At 46.5% G+C, this 23,906-nt stretch overlaps 1 protein-coding gene across 1 annotated transcript in view; it reads left to right on the forward strand.

The window, feature by feature from the left end:
* Window positions 1-23,906, forward strand: part of ADGRB1 (adhesion G protein-coupled receptor B1) — a 198,183-nt gene that overhangs the window by 41,130 nt on the left and 133,147 nt on the right. Inside the window, exons 3-8 of the mRNA XM_041459547.1 lie at window positions 5,991-6,098; window positions 12,132-12,296; window positions 14,140-14,313; window positions 17,850-18,014; window positions 20,132-20,296; window positions 23,687-23,788. Of these exons, the coding sequence (XP_041315481.1) occupies window positions 5,991-6,098; window positions 12,132-12,296; window positions 14,140-14,313; window positions 17,850-18,014; window positions 20,132-20,296; window positions 23,687-23,788 (879 nt within the window). The remainder of the gene's footprint in view (window positions 1-5,990; window positions 6,099-12,131; window positions 12,297-14,139; window positions 14,314-17,849; window positions 18,015-20,131; window positions 20,297-23,686; window positions 23,789-23,906) is intronic.

The following is a 23,906-nucleotide window of genomic DNA, read 5'->3' on the forward strand; positions in this document are numbered from 1 at the left end:
AAAATGCTGAGCCCCATTTTGATGCTTTTGTGCTGGAAAGGATTTGAGGGGATATGTGAGCAATAAACTTTCCAGAAGAGTTCTGCATGTGCATCTTGAGGTCTGTGCCCTACTTCAAGACAAACCTGTGTTTCTTCATATCAAAACTGTTCACTTGGCTCTCAACTTGCCTCTCAGTGAATCTGTCCCTTGTTGGCTTTGCCCAAGGAGATGCACTTTTGACCCAAGAAGGGTTTTTAATTTTCTTGCACGTATCTTTTCCTTCTCTTTACTTTGGTCTGCACCAAAACCTAAGAGGATTTAAAAGTAGAATATAAATCCTGTTTTAAATGTGTCACTGTTATTTTCATATTGACTTTTGCTCATAGATTTGTTAGGGATGAGTAGAATGTTCGTTCATTTCCTGGAACTGTTATTATTCTAAGTGTTCATTATAAGCTGCAGTTAAATAGATTCTAATTATTTCTCTTTTTTTAATTAAAAGAAAAAAATGAAGAAAAATGGAAAAAAAAAAAAAAAGAAAATAGGAACTGGCCAGGAGATCAGCTTTATCTTCAATTGTTCATCATTTAAGCAGCTTGTAATAATACCTGACCAACTCTCCAGGTATTGTGGAATAGCTGAGATCTTAATTTTCTAGTAGGGAAAAAAGCAGGAAAAAAATATTTTCCTTGAACAAAGTGCCATCTGTAATCCTGATAAAACAGCAGAACAAAACAGGGATGAGTGCTCTGATATTTTCCTTTCTGCTGAGGAGGTAAATTGAAACTTGTCCACTGAGAAATTGCTGGCCAAGCAAGTTGGCTTAGAATAACACAGACATCCCCACCGCCTTGAAAGCAAGGATAAACCCATCTTTTTTCTTTCACTTCTCCTTTCCCACTTCTGCCAAAGTGGCTCAGAAGCTGATGAGTGATTAGCAGGAGTGTTTTCGCTCTTTAATTGGATCTGCAACCTCTGAGGCAGGTCCTCAGAGTGATGACACTCAGCTCCCTGGAGCTGCTGAGAGGAACTTTTGTGGAAGACCTTTGACAGTTTCGTTGGTTGTTTTATTTTGCCAGGCCATGGCAAATGTTCCAGAGCTGTCTTGTCACACAGCTCCTTGCCCAGGTCCTGCCATTTTCCTCTTCCAGAACTGCCCCTAGGTGGGCCTTCAGCAAGTCTCAGCATGAAGGAGTGGTAATGGTAGAAAAAACGTCTCAGTTTTCCTAAGAGCTGTGACTTGTGTCAGCCTGGTCACCAAAATGTGTGTGCGGACACCTGGGCCCCAGAGCTGAGTCTGAACACGTTGCCTGGAGGCCACAGAGGTTAAAATCAGTGCACAGGGGTGGCTGAGTGACTCCACAGGTACCATTTTTATGTGGTCTTTGTGTTTTCTCACTCGTTTGGGCCACCATCTCTGCTGTTTCATATGATAGAGTCTCTTGCTTGATGAGCTTCTGGCTAAATTTCCCCAGGGATACACACCAAGCCAAACAGAAAGTGAGCCAGTAAGTTTTCCATGGGCAAAACCAAAAGCTGTGAAATGCTGAGGAAAAAGTGTATTGAAGACTCATCCCAGACTGGGAAGAAAACTTTGTCTGGTAACAGCAGCTTGGCTTAGGCAGAGCCTCTATTTGTGGCAGCTCAAGGAAAACACTAAGGTTTTTTTGTGGCTGAAGGAAAACACAAAGTGTTTGTTGTAATTCTGATTTTGCCTTGGTAAAGGACTTGGTGATCCAGCACAGACTGAGGAGATTTCCTCCCTCTGTTGGATTTCGGCGCAGGCTGCTGTTTTATAGAGAGGGAAAAAGATTCCAACCCAAGTGTGGTGGGAGCTTGCCAAGGAACTTCCCAGGTCCACCCACAGTGGATGGAAAGGGATGTGCTCCAGTGGTTCTTTTTGGCTGCAAGGTTCTGTGTTTGCTCACAACCTGGCAGGCAGAGGGTCCTCACAAGGATGGACAACACCCAAACCAGAGGGGGTACGTCACAACCCCGACCCCAGAGTTGGAATTCAGGAGTGCTGGAGAGGTGTAAGAACAATCAGAGATGTGGGCAGCCTGCATTTATTCCTGGGGAAGGAGAACCAGCAGAGGAGCCAGTTGAAATCCTGCCATCCCATCTGGCAGAGGCTGCAGAACCATCCCTGACATTTATGGAAATGCAGATTGAGAAGCCACAGCTCCCCACGGCTGGGAAAGGGGTGACCACATCCTGATGTCAGGTGCAGGAGGGTGACACTGGCATGGTCCTGTCATTCCAGGCTGGATTTTCAGCTTCCAGGCTTCCAGCAGGTTCAGGATGTAGCTCTTTAACTGTTAGTGGTGTGAAGGAATGCATGTTCCACATGACATTCCCAAGGCTGAGCCTCAGTCTCAGTCTCTGCCTGCCACCCCTGATTCTCTTTTTTTTTTTTTTTTTTTTTTTGCTGCAACAACAGAGCTGAAATATCCTGGGCATGTGTGGGAGTATCTTCATTCCCTGCATGCAGGCCAGGCTAGAACTCACTGCAAGCTGGAGGAGCTCCCATAGGTGCCTGCTGCTGCTGTAGAGACTTTGGCCTGCCCTCTTTTTTACTGATGGTTCTGGCATTTCACATCTGAGAGTCACAGAGCGCTCCTCCAGTGATGTTTTCACAAATTTCAGATGTTCAAATTGAAATGCTTTGGGTAATTTCCTTAGCTGGTGCAATTGCAATATATCCAGTGTTCTCCAAAATGTCTTTCTTTTCCATCCACTGACATTTTGGGGTTTAGGGGTTGTTAGTAATTCTGTGCTTTTCAGTTTTACTCTTTAGCAGCCGATAGATGCCCCAAAAACTCTATAGCCACTACATTTCCTTTCAGCTTTACTGCACAGAGATTAATTTGAATGCTTTGGGTATTTTTTTTTAATAATCCCATTCTACTTTTTGCTCTGGTTCATCCCTTCGTTCCTACCATCCCACCTTGCCTGAATAATTTTCATGATCCTGCTATTTGCTTCGCCTCTTCTGTTTGGGGGATGAGTACAGAGCGTGTAGCTGTGGCAAGACATGTTTGGAGGTTAAAACCTTGGCCCACAGCACTTCGAAGTCTCTGCCTTTATTTTATTTTTCCCTTGGTTGTGTTGCAAGGTGCTGTCTGACACATTGCATGTTCTCATTAGAAGTGTTGGTCACCTGCTTCCTATTCCCACTCCTGCCAGCACTGATCATCCTCCACATCCACACTTGAGCTTTTTTTTTTCAAAATCTCATGTACTTGCCTCTGCTTGCAGATGAAACATCCCTGTTTGGTTCCAAGAGCGTTATCCCTCTGTTCCTCCTGTTGGCATTGGAAAGGTGCTTGGGTTTTTAGTGTCATTTTCACTGCATTTACCCAGCTGGGACGTAAACTGGGTCTAGGTCTTCCCTTAATCCTGGAATTACTCCTCTCCACTGACCCTGCTGTAGGAAAAAGGCTGCTGAAATCCAACCAGGTCCCCACTGCCTTCAGGTTTTGAGCTTCACCTCATAAAGTTCAGGTGCCCACAGTAAATCAGCACTTGCACCAACTTCCCTTTATTCTGAAGGGACCTGGTGTCTCCCTGCTCTGTTTGGAACCAGGATTGGTTTGTGCATCTCTACAGGGAAAATGTCCAAGTTAAATCTCAGCTGTGCTCTGTGTTAAATGGAGACAAACTGGCTTCTCTGCACATCCTTTTCCAAAGGGGAGGAAAGCTTCCTGCAGCAGTGGAGTGTCCCTGGCAGGGGGGAAGCTTGGGGGAAGCTGGAAGGGTGCTCATTTGGCCTCTAGGCCTGATTGGCTTTAATTAGCATGAGAAATAACAGTGCAGACTTGACATTCCTGTCAAGGAGCAAAGGAAATCATTCAGTCCTTCAAGACTGGGATAAGTCATTAGGAGATGCCAGTGACACGGGCCCAAATAATTGGTGAGATGAGGTTCAGGATGTTAGACTTGCAATTAAAACTTCTGTTTGCTCTTTTATCTTTCCTTCCCTCTGTGCTGCCTCATATGTCTCTGTCCATCTGTGAACACTGACTGCTTCTGGGATATTCAATCCCAGGTTTTCCCTGCCACCTTCCTTGCTCTGGGCAGGTGACAAAGCCGTCCAAGCTCCACATCTACTCCTTGATGCCCAGCCCCACTTTCTCCTCCCAGCCTAAATAAGTCTGTGGGAAGCCCATGGGATGTAATGCAAATGGAGATTTTGTGTGTTCTTGTGGTTTGTGAGATTTCATGGAGAGGACTTAAATTGGAGCAGATGAAAGTGTGTGGGTATAACCAGGAATGGGTGGTGGGGATGTGAGAAGTCCCAAATATGGGAATAAGTTGTCTCCTAACAAACTCAAAAAAATTAGAAAATTTGGAAAACTACTTAGAGTTAGTCTTTTTTGAACTGAATCTCCCACAGGAAAGTCCCATGATTTTTAGCTATTAAAAGCAAAGGGTTTGAGACCTTTTTATTCCAGGAAAGAACCAGACAAAAACTAGGTGTTTGCAGATATCAGGATGTTTGTGGTCCTGATTTCAGGCTGTGGGTATCTTTCCCTAGAGGATAGCAGGTGGGTGACTGCCCCATCCCATCCCCTCCAGCCAGCAGCCAGCTGGTGCTGGGAATGTTTGGAGGAGTCCATGTGACAATTCCTAGACTCCTCAAGTTCTGCTTTCAGGCAGCCGTGATGGTAAATAATACAATTTCACAAACTCTCCCATGATCCAAACTGCTGAATATAAAGCCTGGCTCCTGGCAGGGACTCTCTGAATCATTCCTCTGCCTCCTCTGCTTTCCCTTTTTGGATGGCAATAAAGACTCCTGCCACCACACTGAAGCTTCATTAACCTTTATTAATTTTCTCAGGGTTCTGGGATCAAATTTGTCACCATTTCAACCCTTGGCAGTTCACACTTCTTGAAAAGATGTCTGACTGTTTTGCCTCCTTGGGGGAAAAAATCTTCTGTCTGGTACTTGCTGTTTGGAAACAAATTGGCTGCCAGATCACAGATTACTCGGGCTCAGCTCTGCTCTCTGCTATTCCATGTGACTCCTGTGGAGTCAGCTGAGCTCTCCTAATTTACAGCAGGCACTCCTGGTGGATGGGGTTTGGTTGTTATTGCTGGGTTGTTTCTCTCTTTGTTAGGGAGGGAATGTGTCAGGGTTACAGCATGTCCAGTAATACAGACAACAGAAATTTTAGTTTTCCCTCCAGCCAACTCAGGGCTGATCCCCACGGGATGAAAATGAAAAGCTGGCAGAGTGTGGGCTCAGAAGGAACAGTTTAATGCCTTTGATTTACTGTGGATACATTGTTTACCTTCTGAACTCCACACCATGGGCTCCACTTGGAGATTTTCAATAGGACACGAGGGTCAGGAGCTTGTCTCTCACAGAGAAGGAAAAGTTCCCAGTTGTAGCTCTGTTGGTACTCTGCTGAAAACAGACTTTCATCTCTCCTTGTTGCTGGTGGCAGGATAAAGTCTGTGAAGGAGATTTCCTACTGAGATATTCCTTGCCTTTCTACCTGCCCTCACCTGCCTGCTCCACTCAGCGTTTTCTGTCTCCTCTACAGGGCATTTCTAGGCAGGTGCTGGTTGCAAGGCAGAATTTCCCACCAAAACCACCTTGCCAGTTGTCACCATAAATCTCAAAACACCACTAGGAATGGTGGGATTCAGTGCCAGCACGTCTGAAAAGGATGAATCCTCCACAAGTGCAGCAAGGAGTGGAGACACCCTAGAAAACCACTGAAATTAATTAAAGACCAGACATAGGGGACCATACTCTGAACGGTCCCAAACCTCACTCAAAAAGAAGAGGTTGAACCACCAACCAGCCAGAATCTTTCAGGCTTGTTGGTGCTGAAACCTCAGGGAAAACTGATGACCAGGGGTGCTGGGGTTGGAAAGCAGGTGGTCATGTCAGGGGAACATCGCAGATCGCTGTTGTTAACGCGTGTAACCTTTGTAGTGAAAGATCTTGCAGAGTGAACCGAGGTGTATTTACATGACCCATTACCTTGCCATAGCCAATGGACGCTATAATTCCAGAAGCCAATCGCTGAGGTCCACAGATAACAGAAAGCGAGAGGACCCTGACGAACTGCAGCACTACGGGTACCCTGCACCTCAAATAGGTAAGCTCTGACCTCCCACAGTGGCCTCTGGAGCTGGGACACTGCTCTGGTCACTGCACTGCCCAGCTGGGCTGGGCTCTCTGACTGTTTCAATGACCCCCCGCCCCCCCCAACCATCTCCTTCCCCCCAGGTCAGTGTGGGGGATGATCCCCCCGTGTTGTCACGTGCTGAACCAATGGCCATCGCCCCCTGTGTTCCCATTCCATCACCCCACGGGGTTTTGTGTCGTCACCATTGGCCAGAGAAGGCAAAAAGGGACAGACACAAAGCCCTGGCAAGACCATCCATCCCACAGAATGTTTTCCCATCACCCTGCCTACTTCTGAGTCACTGCTTTGTCTGAATTATCCAACCACATGTGGTTCATGAAGCCAAAGCTGACCTTGGTGCAATGCAGCCCATTTGCTGATGTCCATGTCATGCCTTCCCATTGGCTGTGAGAGAGGGAGAGCAGGGCTCGGTGGGGACAGAGCAGGATTGATTTCCTCTGTCCCTGGGTCTTTAGTGCTGTGCAAGGACTTGTCTCCAGTAGGTTCCGCAGCAGGACCTTCCACCCTTCTGCCACAGAAGGGGAATAATGTGTAATAATATCAGACAGCATGATCTGGGAAGATGGGGATGAATCCGACCTAAATCTCTGCCAGATCTGATCTACCCCATACCTAGAAGTGTTCAAGGCCAGGTTGGATGGGGGTTTGGGCAACCTGATCTAGTGGAAGGTGTCCCTGCCCATGGCAGGGGTGTTGGAAGTAGATGATCTTTAAGGTTCCTTCCCACCCAAACCATCCTGTGATTCTGTGATTCAGTCTGGAAAGGTTTTGTGCTCTCCCTTCATGCCTGTGTGTCATGGCAGGATCTCAACACATCAGGGGTCTCAGGCAAAGCACAATGTGCTGAACCTGGTCACAGGTTAAAAATCACTGCCCAGTGACCATGCCAGCGTTTTGTGCTCTAGAAAGGTTTCAAAGAGGTGATTTGATTAGAAGTGAGAGAGGGTCATACTCTGGTGTGGGTTACCTGTGCTCCACCCAGCCCAGGAGGACTTTGCCACTGTGCAGCATCAGGAGTCTCTGTGGTGTGGAGTAACTGGGGGTGGCTTGTTGGGGTTGTGGTTTTCAACACAAAGCAGGACTCAGCCTCAATTTCCTCTCTACCCTCTACACAGCCTCTGCTCCCTCCACTGAGAGCAGCTCCACTGCCTGCAGAATGGATCCCTGGAGCCTGGTAAAACCTGCAGGAGAGGGAGGACTTTTGTGTTACAACTTGGAAAAGCTGAGCTTAATCTCTCTGTCCAAATGCAGAGGAAAGGAAGGCTCTTCAAGGCAGGCCCTTGTTGTTCCTACTCTGCTTGGTCCCAGGTGCTTCCCCAGAGCTCCTGCTCCAGCCTGTAACTCAGCCATCAGGTTTATAGTTTGGCCTTTCTTCCTGCCATGCAGCTGGGTGCTGGAGCGGGGCTCAGTGACGTCTCTGTCACCTCCCTGCCATTGTGGCCACCGCTGTAGCATGGCTGGCTTGGGCTGTGGCATCCCTGAGGGCAGCATGGGCTGGAAGATGTGCATTGTCCTGCTGCAAGCTTCCCACATCCCTGTCGCTGTCCCAGGTTGGAAGGAAATCCGGATGGAGGAGATGTGGACACAGAGGGTACAGTTCGAGGGATTAGAGGGAATTTTTAGCTGAGGATGCAGAAGCAAAGCCCACAGCTTCCCTTTGGGCACAGATTGTAGGGAATGAGACATTTCACAACTGCTCAAGACCTGGAAAAAGATGAAATACAGAAATCAGCTGATGCCATCCATAAGGACTGTGGATGAGGGGACAGCCTTGCCCAGCTGAAGAGCAGCATTTTCTCCTGCCAGCCCTTCACATCCCTGGTGCCCAGGCTGTGGCAGGGCTGTGCTCTCAGCCAGGGTGCTGCTGGCTGCCCAAGTGCCTCTCCCAGCAGCAGCACAGGAGCCAGATCCAGCCCAGCAGGCCCCTGGCATGGACTCTCCTGGCTCAGGAGGACTCTGCCAGCAACAGGATGTGAGCAGAGAGGCACATGGGGAGATGTCAGACTGACAGACCCCCAAAGTGAAAGGGCTCCTGGCAGAGGGAAGGCAGGAATGTGCTGCTCCATTAGTGCTGAGGGAAGAAGAGTCATGGAGCAGCTGCAGGCACTGATGGGGACATTGCAGCCAGGAGCTGGAATGATCCTGGATTGCAGTGCCAAATCCTCATTAATTAACACCCAGAGTGTCTCATTCTGCAGCACCTGCTGGACCCTCTCCATCTGCTGCACCTGGATCTGTGGGAGCAGCAAGGGCCATCTTCCCACTTCAAATGGGGTAGAGAGCACTGAAAAATCCTTTGGGGCATTCTGTTAATCCCCAAGCTACTCTGGGGCATCACAGGACTAATCAGAAGTCAGATATGCTGAGATAGCTGCCTGCAGGCTCTGGTGATGATGCAGGGCAGGGCTTGGCCCCTTCTTCTCTGGGGATAAAGGAAATTTGGCTGGAGCCACTCTGCTATGAACACAGGCTGAAAGACTTTGGGGTGTTCAGCCTGGAGAAGCAAAGGCTCTGAGGAGAACTTAGAGCTACTTCCAGTGCCTAAAGATTCTCCAAGAGAACTGGAGAGGGACTTGGGACAGCGGCATGGAGTGACAGGACAAGGGGCAATAGATTTAAGCTGAAGGAGGGTAGATTTAAATTCAATATTGGAACAAAAATCTTCATTGTGAGGGTGGTGAGACCCTGGCAGAGGTTGTCCAGAGAAGCCCAATTCCTGAAAGTGTCCAAGGCCAGGTTGGATGGGGTTTGGAGAAACCTGGGATAGTGGGTGGTGTACTTGCCTGTGGCTGGGTGAAAAGGTTCCTTCCAGCCCAAATCATTCCATGATTCTATAATCTCTAGCAGGTTGATTACAAAACAGCACTGAGCTGGACTAGGCAGCTTTCAAACCCAATGAGCATGGTAAACATCTTGCCATTATATCCAAAACCAGAGTCAGAATCCACTTCTGGGATGAATAATTGCAATATACTTTGCTCAGTAATTTCCATTTGCTGCCATTTGACCCACAGGAGTGCAGAAATTCTTCTCACTCATAGTTTTGATCATGGACACTATTGTGTTTCTCTCAAGTAGAGAGTGAATTTGTCTCATGCCTGAGAGTGTCTCAGAACTGGGTCTTGCATGGTTTGAAAATTAGTTAAATTTGTGCAAGGCTTGAGACAAGGCTGGATGTAATGTCCCAGTGGACTGAAATGAATTGCTTGGTTTAGAATGACACCAAGCCCAAGGGAGTCACCAGCACTTAGAAAATAAACTGTATTATGGCTTTAAGATCCAGGGATTCGCCCAATGTGAGGGACGATAATTGAGGAGATTTACCTCTAAGCACAGCTATTTCTTCTGTGAAAGGGCAAAAGCCAGAAATAATAAAGAGGAAAGAGGCAGGAGACGTGGGATTTGGTTCAGAGATGCCATTCATTCATCCAGTGACACAGGAGCTCTTCTGAATATGGAGATTGCAAAACCCCAGCCAGGTCTGAGGGGGAGGTTGGTGGCATGGTGGGCTCTTCACACCACAAACTGCTGATGGAGGAGGCTCCTGTGTCTCTGCAGGCTTCCCCTGTCCCACTTCTGGCCTCCCAGAAAGATTTTGGGACCTAAACTTGGAGTGTTTAGCTACCAAAACCCCCAGCTGCCTGCCCCTGAGGGACTGGGTGCAGAACTGGGGAGGCTGCTCAAGGTGGATGGAGAAATGCAAAGGCACCAGCGGTTCATGGAGCATCCAAGCAGGCAAGGGAGCAAGAATGGTTGGGATCTGTGTGCCTGAGAGGGATGTGCTGGAGTCTGGGATACTCTGGATGGCAAATGATGAACTGATGGTACCATAAATGTAATTTGCTGGAGGTGAGCTTGGAGCATGGCAGGACTCTGGCTCTGACAGAGCTGGATGTTGGAAAGGCAGGAAAATTGCCATGGAAATGCAGATCTCTCTCTAGCAGATCTGATACTTGTGAAACAGGACATGGGACTGATGTTTTCCTGGAGCCCCAAAGCCTCGAAACACACAATGTCTCCTACACATCCCAGGGAAAGACCAGTGGTCCATAACTTTCATCTAACTGGGACCAACTGGGCAGAATAATGAAATAAAACACAAAAGGAAACAAAGGATTTTGAGCAACTTTGGCTTAATGAACAACAGCAGTTGCATCTCATGATAATCATTGCAATGGCACAGATGAGGTAGGGAAAGATTGATCCTCACCTCCACCTCTTTCTGTGTCCAGACAATAAATGAAGGAGTGAAATCCTATCAATTTTGCAGCAATGACGGGTCTTCCTCTACACTTTTCCCCCTCAACACATATTAATTCAACAGGCTCCAATCAGTGGGTGTATTTTTAATTCCCAGCTGCTGGAACGATAGGAGACATTCAAAGCAGATGTGCTGAAAAGCATGACACAAACCAAACAACACAGATAACTACCAAAAAAATCCCAAAGAGCAGATTGATGAGAGCCACAAACGCTTGAAATTTCATTGCATGTGGAAAACAGTAGTAAATAAACATAAATAAATATCAATAAAAATAAACAGATAAACAAACAAACAAATGAATAAATAAACCACCTCGAGGAAAAACCCAGACATGAACAGTTCTAGGCAATATTTGGAAATTTGGTGGTCACCAACTTTTACAGTCCCCACCACAGTTCCTGCTCTGACATTTTCATGCAGCTGGTTTATAACCCTCACTGAGATCTCTTTCCTTCTCCACATTGCAGCCCGACAGTTTAATATAGCATCCTCTGCCCAGCTTTTTTAGGGAATGGGGTGGTGGTGTGGGCTAGCACATCCAAGCTCCCTGGATGACCCTTGGAGTCATATTTACCACTGCTGTGATCCTTCATATCTCCCACAGTTTGCCAAATGCATCCTTTTGGGATGAGGCACGGAGCATTCTGAGGTTCTGAAGAATTTGACACAAGAAGGGGTTGCCCCTCTGTTATGCTGGTATTTATTTTTTGCCATATGCCTGTTTCTATACATACCAAATACTACATTTCAGGTTTATTATGTGTAATATTAGCAATCCATGAAAAATCCAAATACCCAAACAATGCATGGCTTGATTAAATAGAACAGAGCCAGCTTTTGTTTCCATGTGGGGAAGAAAATAATTTTTCTTCAAGGGGTAGAATATTGCTATGAAAACTAATAGAAAACCATCCTTTCCCTGCTCATTTCACACTTAGGGTGACTTATTTGGAGGTTGTGGCTGCTGAAACAGCCCTAGCAGGAATATTAGTGACAAAGGGAATACATCTCAGTGCTTTTCACTCCCATCAATGGGATATTTTTAGTTGCTTTTCCAATGCTGCTCCATCAGATAAGCAGTTGATAGGGAATGTGTGATGCCCTGGAAGAGTCATCCTTGTTCCATGTCACATGCTCACAGCAGATCTCCACAGGTAGAGGAGATGCCAAGAAAACTTTTGGGGATTTCATCAGCTGACCCTTCTTAGGCACCATCACCTTCTACTTTGTCAGCTCCTCCTCTGCCAGTCTGCACTGGCAGGGGTTGTGAGAAGGCAGGAAAAGGGGTTGAACACTTAAAAGTGAACAATTTATGGATACATTTACTCTGTCTAATCCCTGTTGGTACAATCTCTAAATGGAGTTTCCCTATCCCAGCTCACAAGGTTCTGGAGTGCCTACGCCACCTTCAGAGGTGGAGTTTGCCCTTCCCAATGACCCGATGCTTCCACAGCATCCTTTTTCTTTTTTTCTTTTTTTTTTTTTTCCATAATGTGTGCATCCTACAGCTCTACACAGTACCAAAAAAAACCCTTTAGCCCATTCTAAATCTCACATTTTCTCCCCAGTGCCCTCACAGCCTCCCACCCATCTTTCACCCCACCTGCAGGACACATTGCAGCCTCACAGATCTCACAGCCGGTCCAGCGTAACTTGGAAACTTCTTCCCTGGAGATGCAAGGGTGCCACATCCTCACCTTGTGTTCCAACCCCCACAGGTGACCCTGCAGCAGAGGAGTGGTCCCCGTGGAGCGTGTGCTCGACCACGTGTGGGGAGGGCTGGCAGACCAGGACCAGGTTCTGCGTTTCGTCTTCCTACAGCACCCAGTGCAGTGGCCCTCTCCGGGAGCAGAGACAGTGCAACAACTCTGCCGTGTGCCCAGGTACTGGTGGCCAGCAGGAGAGGGAGACTGGCTACCTGTGGTGTCTCCACTGTGATATTTCAGGGAGGCCCTGGTACAGGTTGCCCGGAGAAGCTGTGGCTTTTTCATCCCTGGAAGTGTCCGAGGACAGCTTGGATGGGGTTTGGAGCAACCTGGGATAGTGGGAAGTGGTTGGAATTAGATGATCTTTCAGTTCCTTTCCAAACCATTCTATGGTACTGTGATTCTTGGAGGGAGATGGTTTCTCTTCCTTGTTCCTTCTCTTTGTTCTTTAAGGCCTGATACAGAGACTCTTGCTAGACCAAGCACCACAAGATGGGCACCTGCTTTGCATGGTGTGGACAATTCCATGCTATCTGAAGTCCATGAACTCAGTACTCCTGCAGACAGGTGCCCTTTGGGGTGTTTCCAGGTTGGGAACAATTTTGGTGAAAAAATATGTTCTGAGGAGACTGGAGCCTACAAGAAAGATGGAGAGGGATTTTTTACAACAGCATGGAGTGACAGGACAAGGGGGAATGTCTTCAGATTGGAAGGGAATAGGTTTAGATTGAATATTAGGAAAAAATCCTCCCCTGTGAGGGTGGTGAGGCCCTGGCATAGCATGCCCAGAGAAGCTGTGGCTGCCCCATCCCTGGAAGTGTCCAAGGACAGCTTGTATGGGGCTTGGAGCAGCCTGGGATAGTGGAAGGTGTCCCTGCTCATGGCACGAATTTGGAAGGAGATGATTTTTGAGGTCACCTCCAACCCAAACCATTCTGTGTTTCTATAATTATTTTGAAGAATTTTGCTGTTAAACTAAACATGTTATTCATTTCTCCTGACCAGCAACATCATTGTTCAGAAACAATTCTATGATGGTGAAACTGCCATCCATGGTGAAATCACCATCCATGTTCTTTGCTGTGTTTCCTCCTCTGATTATCTTTTGTCATGCAACATGCCTGGTGAGAATTAGTTTTTCACCCCCTTTCCTGACATCGGGGCACTAGTCGCTGTTAACAACTGATGAAGGACTGGAAAAGTCCCTGTTTATTTGTTTTTCTTCTTTTTCTGAAGGATTATTGATTTGGCATTAGCTTCTCTGGTAAAGCTGGAAGGGATGAAGTCCCTTTAGAGAGATCAGTGCATTCTTATAACATTTGGCCTCTGGAGATTATAGTGACTAAAATTCCATAAATAACTTGGCCAGATTAGATTAGATTAGATTGGAGAAGATTAGATTAATATAGATTAGAAGGCCAATTAGATTAGATTAAAATCAATTAGATGTCTAAATCCAGGATCTACCAGTGATGTCTTGAGCACTGTTGGAGGATGTTGCCCCTTCCATTTTACCCTTCCAAGTCTCCCTAACTTTGCTCTGAGGTGTTACTGACCTATGATAATAATCAGTAGACAGACTGCAGCTTCTCTGAAAGCCTTAAAATGTTGTAGTCTTTTAGGATTCGATGAGAAAATGTTGGGAGGGAGGAAAAAAAGGGCAGGAAGTGACAAAATTATGGTGATGATGCTTCCCTAAGGCTAGTAGGGTTTTATTTCTTTCTAGCTAGATCCATCTTTTGCTTAAAAAATGCCCTGTTGGCTCAAAACTCTGAAAAATTAAGGTCAGCTAAAAGTGCATTTTGGTTTATTTCAAAGACTGGAAAGCAGCAGACACTTGGTGTTGATAGCAAAGCAGAAAAATTACTTGATGTTCCTCTTGCACATTTTGGGTTGGTTTGTTCTCCAGCTTCCCACACGCTGCTCATTCCGGGTGGGAAGAAGCTGTGCCCTGTGGGCTCCTTCACTTCCTCAGGCCTCCTATAGAAAAGAAAAGTCACTTCTTCTGCTTCCCTTGCAGTGCACGGCACCTGGGACGAGTGGTCTCCATGGAGCCTGTGCTCTTCCACTTGTGGGAGAGGCTACAGGGATCGGACCCGCACCTGCAAACCCCCCCAGTTCGGTGGGAACCCCTGTGAGGGCCCGGAGAAGCAAACCAAGTTCTGCAACATCGCTCTCTGCCCAGGTAGGGACAGTTACAGATCTGAAACCTCCCCTCCAGCAGGTCTCCCCAGCTCAGTTTCCCTCACATGGCTCATCAAGGTCTGTAGCTGACTCCAGTGAAATTCTGAACTACCCCAAGGAGGATCCTGAGGAAAGGATTCATGGAAGAAGCAGCCCAGAGGTGCTTTGTGGGGTTGTTCAGCTCAGAGATGGCTCAGGTTCAGGTTTGCCCTGTGTGATCTCTTGCAGAGGACACCTTACGTGGGTTGGATCTGGCTGCCACTCCTATTTCCGAGACCATCTTAAGCTTCTCACCTGTACTTCCCACTGAATGATTTATTTTGCCTGAGTGGGTTTGTTGTGCTGAAATTAATTAATAGTTTTACTTGCCTGTGCATTAATTCAATGTAGATGCAAGTTTTCTCTGTGGCTGATCCTGCTCTGGGTGGTAAGATAAACTAAGAGACTCCTAATGGCCTCCCATGCCAAATTTAATCTTTTTATCTTTTCACTGCCCCTGAATTTCACTTCCAAATGCCTCTCCTCGAGTTTTGCTTTGAAACATCAGAAAGAACCTCAAGGTGAAATTACTTTCACCACCTGGAAATCCACCTATGCTCCAGAGACTTCTTTCCTCTGACAGGCCCTGGGTTTACAGCAGAGTCCCCCTTAATTTAACCCTGGGTATCCTGGTGAACACAATCTGTACATAAGCGAGCTCCCCAAAACTCCCTTCCCATCCCTGGATAATGTCAACTGACATTTTTCCAGTTTAATGAGAATCATTATGAGACATTATTATGTCCCTGGAGGAGGAGAGGGATTGTGGGAGGGATGAGAACTTTGTGAAAACAGTGAGAAGCCTCCTGGCATTTCCCATCGAGTTTTCACTCCAAGTAACTATCCTTGGATATTTGGCCGCTGTCCAGAAGACTCTACTTGGAATAAGAACCTCCCAGACACCAAATTGACTCTGTCATAAAAAGACAAATTTAAGAAGTCAGAGCTGGCATTGCTTGGGCAATAAAGCATACCCTGAGTTAACATTGATCCATAATTAATTTAAATACAAATAAATACGTGCCTAAAACAGCGGTGGAAAAGACAAGCAGCCCGACTGCAAGGCTTCAGCTCTAATTAGTGCCACAAAGGCAATCAGCGGCTTGGCAGCGCCAAATGAGAGCGGCGTTGGGGGAATCATTGAAGCACAACAATGGGTGTTTGACACCCCAGACACTCTCAGTGTTTATTACCACCCTGCTCCGAGGATTTATGGCTAAAGCTGATAAAAATGCTCTGCTGCGGGGACAACAGGGCCTTTGTCCCTCCTGAGATGTGGGGAACAGGCTAGGCCTCACATCCTAGGCCGCAGGCTAGGCCCCAAGTCCTTGGAAAAGGGAGAAAGGAGGAAGACAATGCCTTCACCACACAATGAACATTTTTGAGAGATTCCCACCGTGGTGTGACCACGGCACCAAGCCCTCCTTTGCTGTGGCTGTGATGGGAACCCCTCAGCATCCTGACCAAGAGGCATCTTTGCATCACTGCAAGGTGGCTGGAGGGGCAGCACAGCCACCTTTGTTTCTCCTTTTTAAAAAATGTTTCTGAAATTACAGCCTGTGAATAACTACGAGGAAATTACCTGTTCCCAATCCCCCACTGAACGATCAAATTATGGACTTGGCTTCTTGATTTTACCATCTCCAAATGCTTGCATTCCTGATAAGCTGCCAATCACCAGCAGCAGGGAGGTGTTGGGAAAATTCAACTTTTTTTGATAAATGCAGTTTTTTGGTAAATATCATATTTAATGTGGCAAATACAGTCTCACTTTTCTAACAAAGGGAAATGTTAAATGAGGGGCAGACACCATCATTATTAGGAAGACATTCTTCCCTGTGAGGGTGATGAGGCTAGAAAAGCTGTGGCTGCCCCATCCCTGGAAGTGTCCAAGGCCAGGTTGGACAGGGCTTGGAGCAACCTGGAATAGTGGAAGGTGTCCCTACCCATGGCAGAGGAGTAGAATTAAATGGTCTTTACCTTTCCAACCCAAACCAACCTGTGGTTTCATGATTTTATGATCAGTCTATGGAAATTTAGCAGCACAGCCTTCAGTCAGAAAGCCACGCTAATTTATACCTGGTAGGACCTACTTTGTGGAATTTTGGATCATTTCCAAAGAATAATCACCTGTCAAACACTGTGTTTCACATTTTCCCTTGTTGGGATTGATAGGCACTGGTACAAAGCCTTGAATTTATGCACAATAAAAACATAAATGGTTGGATTGTTGAAAACAAGCACCTTTTGGAGATGCCTTTATGCCTGCTTGATTTTGCACACCTTGTGATTCCCTTTGAGTTAACAGTTGCTCATTTGGATGCTTTTAACATTTTTTTAACTGAGTTTGCAAACAAAAATCTTCTCAATTGCAATGGGGATTACACAGGGCTGATCAATTCCTTGCAGGTTACGCAGGGGACCAGTTGGAATTTATTTTTCTTGGACAGAAAAGCAAAGCCAAAAAAAAAAAAAAAAAGAGCTGAATGTGATTTGAGCCAGAATTCAGACTTTTCAGAGATTCAGGTTGTTTTTCCGGAGTGAGATTTGGCAGCTAATTAGACCTAAACAGAGCATGATGACCACTGTTAATGAGAAAAATGCTCCAGGAAGAGCAGACTGGGTGATGGATCTGTTGATCAGGGACCAATTAGGATGTAGCCGCCACACAGGGAAATGCATCAGTCCATACCATGATAATAAGATGTATTCCTGTTTCTCTCCAACCCCGTCCCTATCATAATCTCCCTTGTCCCTCCCTCTTCTATTTAATTTTCAAAGACACTGCTGAGTGAACATCTCCAGCCTGTCAGAGTTAATTCAGCTGTGAGAGAAGTACATTGACCACACACGCTCACCCTGTTCCCAGTCCTCTGCTGGAGCACACCTTTGCTCCCACATTTCCCAGCCATGGAATGGTGGATTGCTGTCAATAACACTGTGATTTGAGTTTCTGGCTGTGCTTAAATAAGAAACAGCATTTGCATGCTTGAGAAAGTTCACTCTCCACAGATTCATGCACGGTTTGCTGAAAAATGGGTCCCCTAAAAAAGTGCTGAGGGCCCTAAATGGGAAATGTCACAGTAATGTAGTGATCCCTTCAAAGTGTTCAGTGAAAACATGAGCCACGATCTCTGGTGTGGTGTTGTGTTATGATTGGCAATGTTATTAGTTTGGACTTTCATGTCGGAATGTGGAATATCAATAATTTCAACTTTTATGATATTATGCATTGTGTGGAACATAAAAATTAAAATGTTACCGCACATTAAAATGTTACTTGTACCTTGTGGGACTGCTGGAGGCTTCAGAGGGTCCTGAGAATCCCTGTTGCCACAGTTGTCCAAACTTTTTTTGATAATCTCTGCCCTCTTCCAAGCTCTGTGGCTCTGGTTTGATCTCCCCCTCTGTCCCTGGTCGGCAAAGGCCAGCAGCTCTCACCCCGCTCCTCTTCCCAGAGGGAAAGGTTTTCACATTCCACTCGTTTTCTTTCTTTGGGCCACTCAGTGGACGGCAACTGGAACGAGTGGTCGAGCTGGAGCTCATGCTCCGCTTCCTGCTCCAACGGGACCCAGCAGCGGACGCGGGAGTGCAACGGGCCCTCCTACGGCGGAGCCGAGTGCCAGGGACACTGGGTGGAGACCCGGGACTGCTTCCTGCGCCAGTGCCCAGGTCAGTGACAATGCCTTCTGCTTTCTTTTGGTCCACCTTCCTCTGCAATCCCAATAAAACGTTTGTTTCGGGAAGACTTGTGTCCTTTCTGGTGCATCCGGATCATTCCAACAGACCATGGCTGTTCGTTTTTGGTTTCTGTTTTGTTTTTTTGTTAAAGTTGGGATTGAAAGTGTTCGAGACAGTATTTCGTCTTCAGGTTTAAATGTTTATTGTTTCTTATCTATATTACAGTCTTACAAGTTGTGAGTTTTACAGCATTCTACTAACTAGCTATAAAACGGTTAACTATATTTTTCTATAAGTTTTTTTAAGGTTAAATTATCTAATTAAGAACTGATACTTAAATTATTTTCACTTTTAACCAATAACTAATTCCTTGAAGTCCACAATGTGGATTTCTCTAACTAATTACAAAATACCACCCAAACCCATGAAGAAGAAGGTGAAGAAGAAGAATTAGCTACTGTTCTAAAGCAGAAATCTGTGCCCCTCAACACAAAAAACTTAAAACTCTTAGTATCCAAAGTTCCAACATATGCCAGCCAAAACCCACCACAGACAAATATTTTAGGAGACACCAGAGAGGTGAGTGATTGCCCGCAGAGAATGTGCCTTTCTGACCTTAGATATCCGCTTTTCAGCATGAGCTTAAAAAACTCCCATGAAAATATCAATGAAGCCCTTCCCTTGCCTCCACAGGGCTTCAGCTTCCCTCCTCTTTTTGTTTTGTTCCTCTCCTCCCACCATTTCAACATTCCCAGTTGTATTTCAGGCATTGTATCTCAGCTTTAAACTTTATCAGTGAGAAGGTCTGTCATGTCTGTGTAAGTTTTGTCGCTTACTTCACTCACCTGTGACTTAATAATAATGTCAGCAATAACAGTAATAACAACAGTAATAATAATAATTCCTACTGGAATCTATCCTGGTCTACCTATTTCTTCGGGGGATCCCTTTACACTGTGGTAACATCATTATCTGCAGTGTTTAACAGAGGTGTTGAATTTTCCTACATGGTCTCAAGTTGGTTTTGATGTTTAGCAATCTCACTCTTTCTTTGCAACTTAGGAAGATCTTTAAAGACAAAAAGGGGCTTCAGAATCCCTTTTAAGACAACCTTGTCTCACTGATTTCAGAGTTATCTGTCAAAGCAATTTAGGCCATACTTTCCACTGCATAAAATATCACTAAATAAAGTAGCAGGATTTGGTGATGCCCCTCTTTGGAGTAGGCATGGCTGTCCCACCCTCCCAAAAGGAATTATTCAACCCAAGATGATGTGGTAATTCAAAATTAAAGCCCAAGTAGTAAAGAGCACATTTAGGCTCTGCTCTAGTTCTGTCACTGAGTTGTTGTGGTACAGCAGAGGAGAATGTTTCCCTACCTTGCAGGCTTGTTGTGAGGGCTAATTAACATTTTTATGGTGCTTTGATAAATGCCATTGTTAATGTAAAAGAAGCAGAATTTTGATAAATGTCATTGTTAACATAAAAGAAGTCACATTTCCACTGGATCTGGAAAGATGCTGGGAGAAGACACAATGGAATGAGACAACATCCCAAACCTTTTTCAAAGGCACGCGAAGCATCAGTGCAATGGAAACAGCTGGAGAGAGGTTTATTTTAGGTCTCTTCATGGTTTTTTGCCCAAGGGCTCTGCTGATCTCTCTAAATCCCTGAGCCAGACCTTCCTTGGGAAGGTCTATTTTCACACATATATTGCACATTCCCAGTGAACTCCAGATGTGGAACTGGCATGGCAGATGTGGCAGCCAGGTTAAATCCCTGCCCATGGGAAGAGTGTTCAGGAGCACAGCCCCAAATCTCAGCCTGAGGAAAGAGATGGAGCTGCTTTTGCAGAGCATGGAGGTGCTGAGGAAGAACACAAAACCACCCTTGGACTGATGGGATGGGAATGGGAACACTCTGATTTAATGTCTGTTAAGGATCAAATCAAGATCCAAAGCAGGAGACCTCCCTTCCTACCAAACCCTGCCCTACTCACTCTATGCTCCTCTGCTCACCTTTGGATCTTGATCCCTTCTGTTGCAGATGATGTCTGGGATGTAACAGGCTGTTTCTCTTCTTTTTCTTCCTTTCTTTTTCTGTTTCCAGTGGATGGGAAGTGGCAGGCCTGGGGAGTGTGGGGCAGCTGCACCGCCACGTGTGGAGGTGGCACTCAGAGACGTGACCGGGTGTGCTACGGCCCCTTCTTTGGTGGAGAGACTTGCCAGGGTCCCAAGGAGGAGTACAAGCAGTGCAATGACAGAAAATGTCCTGGTATGTACCCCAGACCCCTTGTGCTTTCCTTTGAATGAGGCAGAATTTTGGAATTTTGCATTTTGGGAATGGCTTCCTTGTCCCTTGTCAGAGATCTGAACGCTACGAAGGGTTGTAATCTAATAAAATCCTACCCATGATCCAGGCATAAGGTACAAGGTCTTGATTTAACTGCTGCAGAATCCAGTGCAACCGTGTTGGTTTCAGTGAATATTTGGTCGATCTCACCAGCTCTGCCTTGGTGGTTTCATCTTTTCATTGCTATAGAGTTACAAGAGGAAAAGAGACACTGTTTGGTAGCAAAAACTGGTATCAGAGTCTCAAATCTAGGAAGCTGTTGAATACTAAGAATGTTGCACAGGTTTCCCACCCTTTACCTCTGGGAAGCCTGCACACCACTAGAAATTTTTAAGAAAAAGATGTGTCTGCATCTGCCAGAGCTTTACCCAAACCTTATCCTCCTGCAGAGTATAAAAGCTGAATGGAGGGTGAGTGAGCTGTAGGGCAGATAAAACCTGGATTTGGATATGAAAAATAAGCTGGAGTGAACACTTCCAAGTGGGAATGTTTCTGTCTGCCTCTCAGACTATACAGAGACCGAAAAGAAGGCTGTTCACCATTTCTGCTTTCTTCCTCAGTCTGAGTTGAAGGGCCTGGTGAAATTGCTGGTGAGGAATCAATGGCCTTTGTGATGCTTGCAGTCAGATTGCATCGATTGTAACAGGCCATGAGCTCTGACTGAAAGGGTAATTAATTGTCAGAGCAGCTCAGTGAGAGACAGGAGAGATTCTCATGGCAGTATCCCAGCATTCCTACTGGAAAGAGGCACCTCGCTAAAGGACAGGAGGCAGCAGTTTTGATGCAGGAGAACCTGGGGGCAGATCTGCCACGTGGAGGCCAGGCCAACCACTCAGACTCCCTCACAAAGTGCTGGAGACAAAGAGATGAAAGCCAAAGGACTTCAGCATGGAAGTTTCAGCACGTTCAGCTCGGAGATGACAGAGAAAGAGGCTGTGTGACAGCCTCGTCACTCTTTCCAGCTACGCTCTTAATGAAAGGCATCACCTCTCCTTACAAGCTGTGCGTCTCAATTAGCAGTAGCGTGTGAGAATCTCTTCTAACTCTGCCACAAAGCTCTCCCTCGCCACAGAAAATCTTAGCACCGGGTTGTCTGGTGGTGTCTACAGAGTAAGGCAGATTTAGTTCAGCTTCAGTATGTGCCAGCTGGGGCCCTGGCAGAACAAGCCCGATCTTTTCTTCTCTTTAAGCAGGGGTTGATGCCTGTGCAGTGCTCAAAAGGAAAAGGCAAGTCTCAGGCACTGGGGCCTGCCAGGGTTCACAGCCAGAAGGGTCTCGCTGCAGTTGTTAATTTGCAAGGGAAGGAAAAGGTGGGGAAACATCAGAGGCTAAAAATAAACCTGCTCAATTTGTTCTCCAGAAAGTATCACATGTTGGCGTGATTCGATTTGAGCAGAAGAATTGAACTTAATTGGGTTAGTTATTAAAATCTCCCAGTGCAAATAGGTTACTCTGGTAAAAGGGATTTTGTTGTGAAGCAACATCAAAAAGAAAAAAAAGAAGAAAAAAGGAAAGGATTCTCTCCTGGTCTGGGAATTGCTCCTGTGCTCACTGGCAAGATGCTCCAATCAGTGTATTTTTAAAGAGCATCTCTGATCCACAGCATCCCTCAGTGGTCCCCAGGGACACTGCAGGGGTGAGGAGACCAGCAAGTTTTGACAGGCCAGTGGGGGAGAAAGGGGAGGAGAGATGTGAACATTCTCCTTCTCTGCTTTTTCCTGTGCTCTGCTGCTTTGTAGCTGAGGGTGCTGGAAGCTTCCACACCCCAGAACCCTCCTGTGAACCTGGGACAATCTGTGACCGTGGTCAAAGCATGGGGAGAAGAGTTTGGAAATCAGCTCCCTGCTCTGGGACAGGCTCTGTGGGTGACAAGTGCTGTCACAACTGGGTTATTCAATCTCTATGCCCCACAGCTCCATGTCAGCAGGCTGGAAATGAAACTCCCTCTTTTCCACCCCTGTTCTGGCTTATCTGCAGAAGCCACGAGCTGTTGGCTCGGGGATGAGCCCTGCTCATGTTGCAGAGCACAGCTGGGGTCCCGCTGCCCGCCGGAGTTCCACCACAATGGTGATTACTCACAAGGGAACTTTAAACCAGGGGAGGCAGCATCTGTTTCCAGGCAGAGAATTCAGCTTATTCATTCCCACTATCTACTGGGGAGGAATCCATCTTAGAACTGCAGCTGGGGCTGGGGCTGGGGCCAGTCTTGGAGCCTGCTTGCAGGAGCAGTGATGTGCAGGCAGCTTGTTGGGTCCTGTAGGAGTTCTTCAAAAAAGGAGGACTTGCCATGCTCATAATTTAGGTTTGAGCCCTCCCCACAGCCAGGTTGGTCCCTGGGTAGTCCCAGAGCAGCAGTGGGACATGTCCTGACCAGCTGCAGGCACAAACTCATCTTCCTTTATTCTGGAAATTTTACATGCACAATGAATAAAAACTGTAATCAGAAACTATTAAATCAAGTTTTTTCTCCTTCCCTCCATCAGGAGTGACAAATAGCTTTAACACCATCCTCATGGCTCCCTCCGCTTTACATGCTGTAAATAATGAGTTTCTCAGCACAAAGACCTCCTGTGGTGAATGTTTTTCTCCCAGATCCCACCAACTCTAGGACCGACTCAGCTCCACCCACAGACAGAAGCTTGCAAAACCATCCTTCCAATGATTTTTTTTTTCTGTGATGTCTCAAAACACATTTCTGCAGGCTCCTGGGCTCTGCAGCAGTGCTTGGAAATGAGCTGCTGATGCAGTTCCAAGTTGTTGGGGCTCAGATCTGCTTTCTTTTGTGCACAGGATGGCAGCAGGCAGAATGAAGACCACCCAGGGGATGTGTCCATCTTGTCTTTTCATTTGCTTGTTCTTTCCTTCATTCTTAATCCACTGATTCATGCCAAGCGTCATTTTAGATACATCCAACACTGAAGGTGGTGACCCTAAGGGATGGAAGAGTTGGAGTTTGGAGCCATGGAGTTCACTCACGAAAGATCTGCCCATTAAAAATTAAGAAATAAAACTCTTTAGTAGATGGTAGCAACAGCAGTTTTCTTGCGAAGAGCTGCCCCAAGGCAAGACAAGGATGTGAGTGGACTTTCCCATGGATTTTAGTGAGCTAATCCTTGGTATGGATGAATGCCCAGTTTTCAGACAGGCAGAGCAAATTCCAGAGAGGTGAAGTGACTTTGTGAGGGACTAAGCACCGGCAGAGCTGGGAGTGCAGCTCCAACCTCCTGGCTCACAGACCATGCTCCCATGCTTCCCTTTTCATGTCCTTGCTGAGGAGGAAGCTTTACAAACAGAGTTTTTCTCTCCTGGCAGAGCCCCATGAAATCTGTGATGAGGAGAGTCTCGGTCCCGTGGTTTGGAAGGAGACGCCAGCCGGGGATGCTGCCGCCGTCCGGTGTCCCCGCAATGCCACTGGTAAGGGTGACAGCATGGTGGGCAGGTGGTGCCTCATCAGGGGATCCTTCATCCTTTGTGTCCTAGGTGAGGAGAACCTGGTTGTGGGATGACAGGACAGGCGCATGGACTTCCCTCC

The sequence above is a fragment of the Pyrgilauda ruficollis genome, unplaced genomic scaffold, assembly GCF_017590135.1.
Source record: "Pyrgilauda ruficollis isolate IOZ18807 unplaced genomic scaffold, ASM1759013v1 scaffold138, whole genome shotgun sequence".
In the NCBI taxonomy this organism is placed as follows: Eukaryota; Metazoa; Chordata; class Aves; order Passeriformes; family Passeridae; genus Pyrgilauda; species Pyrgilauda ruficollis.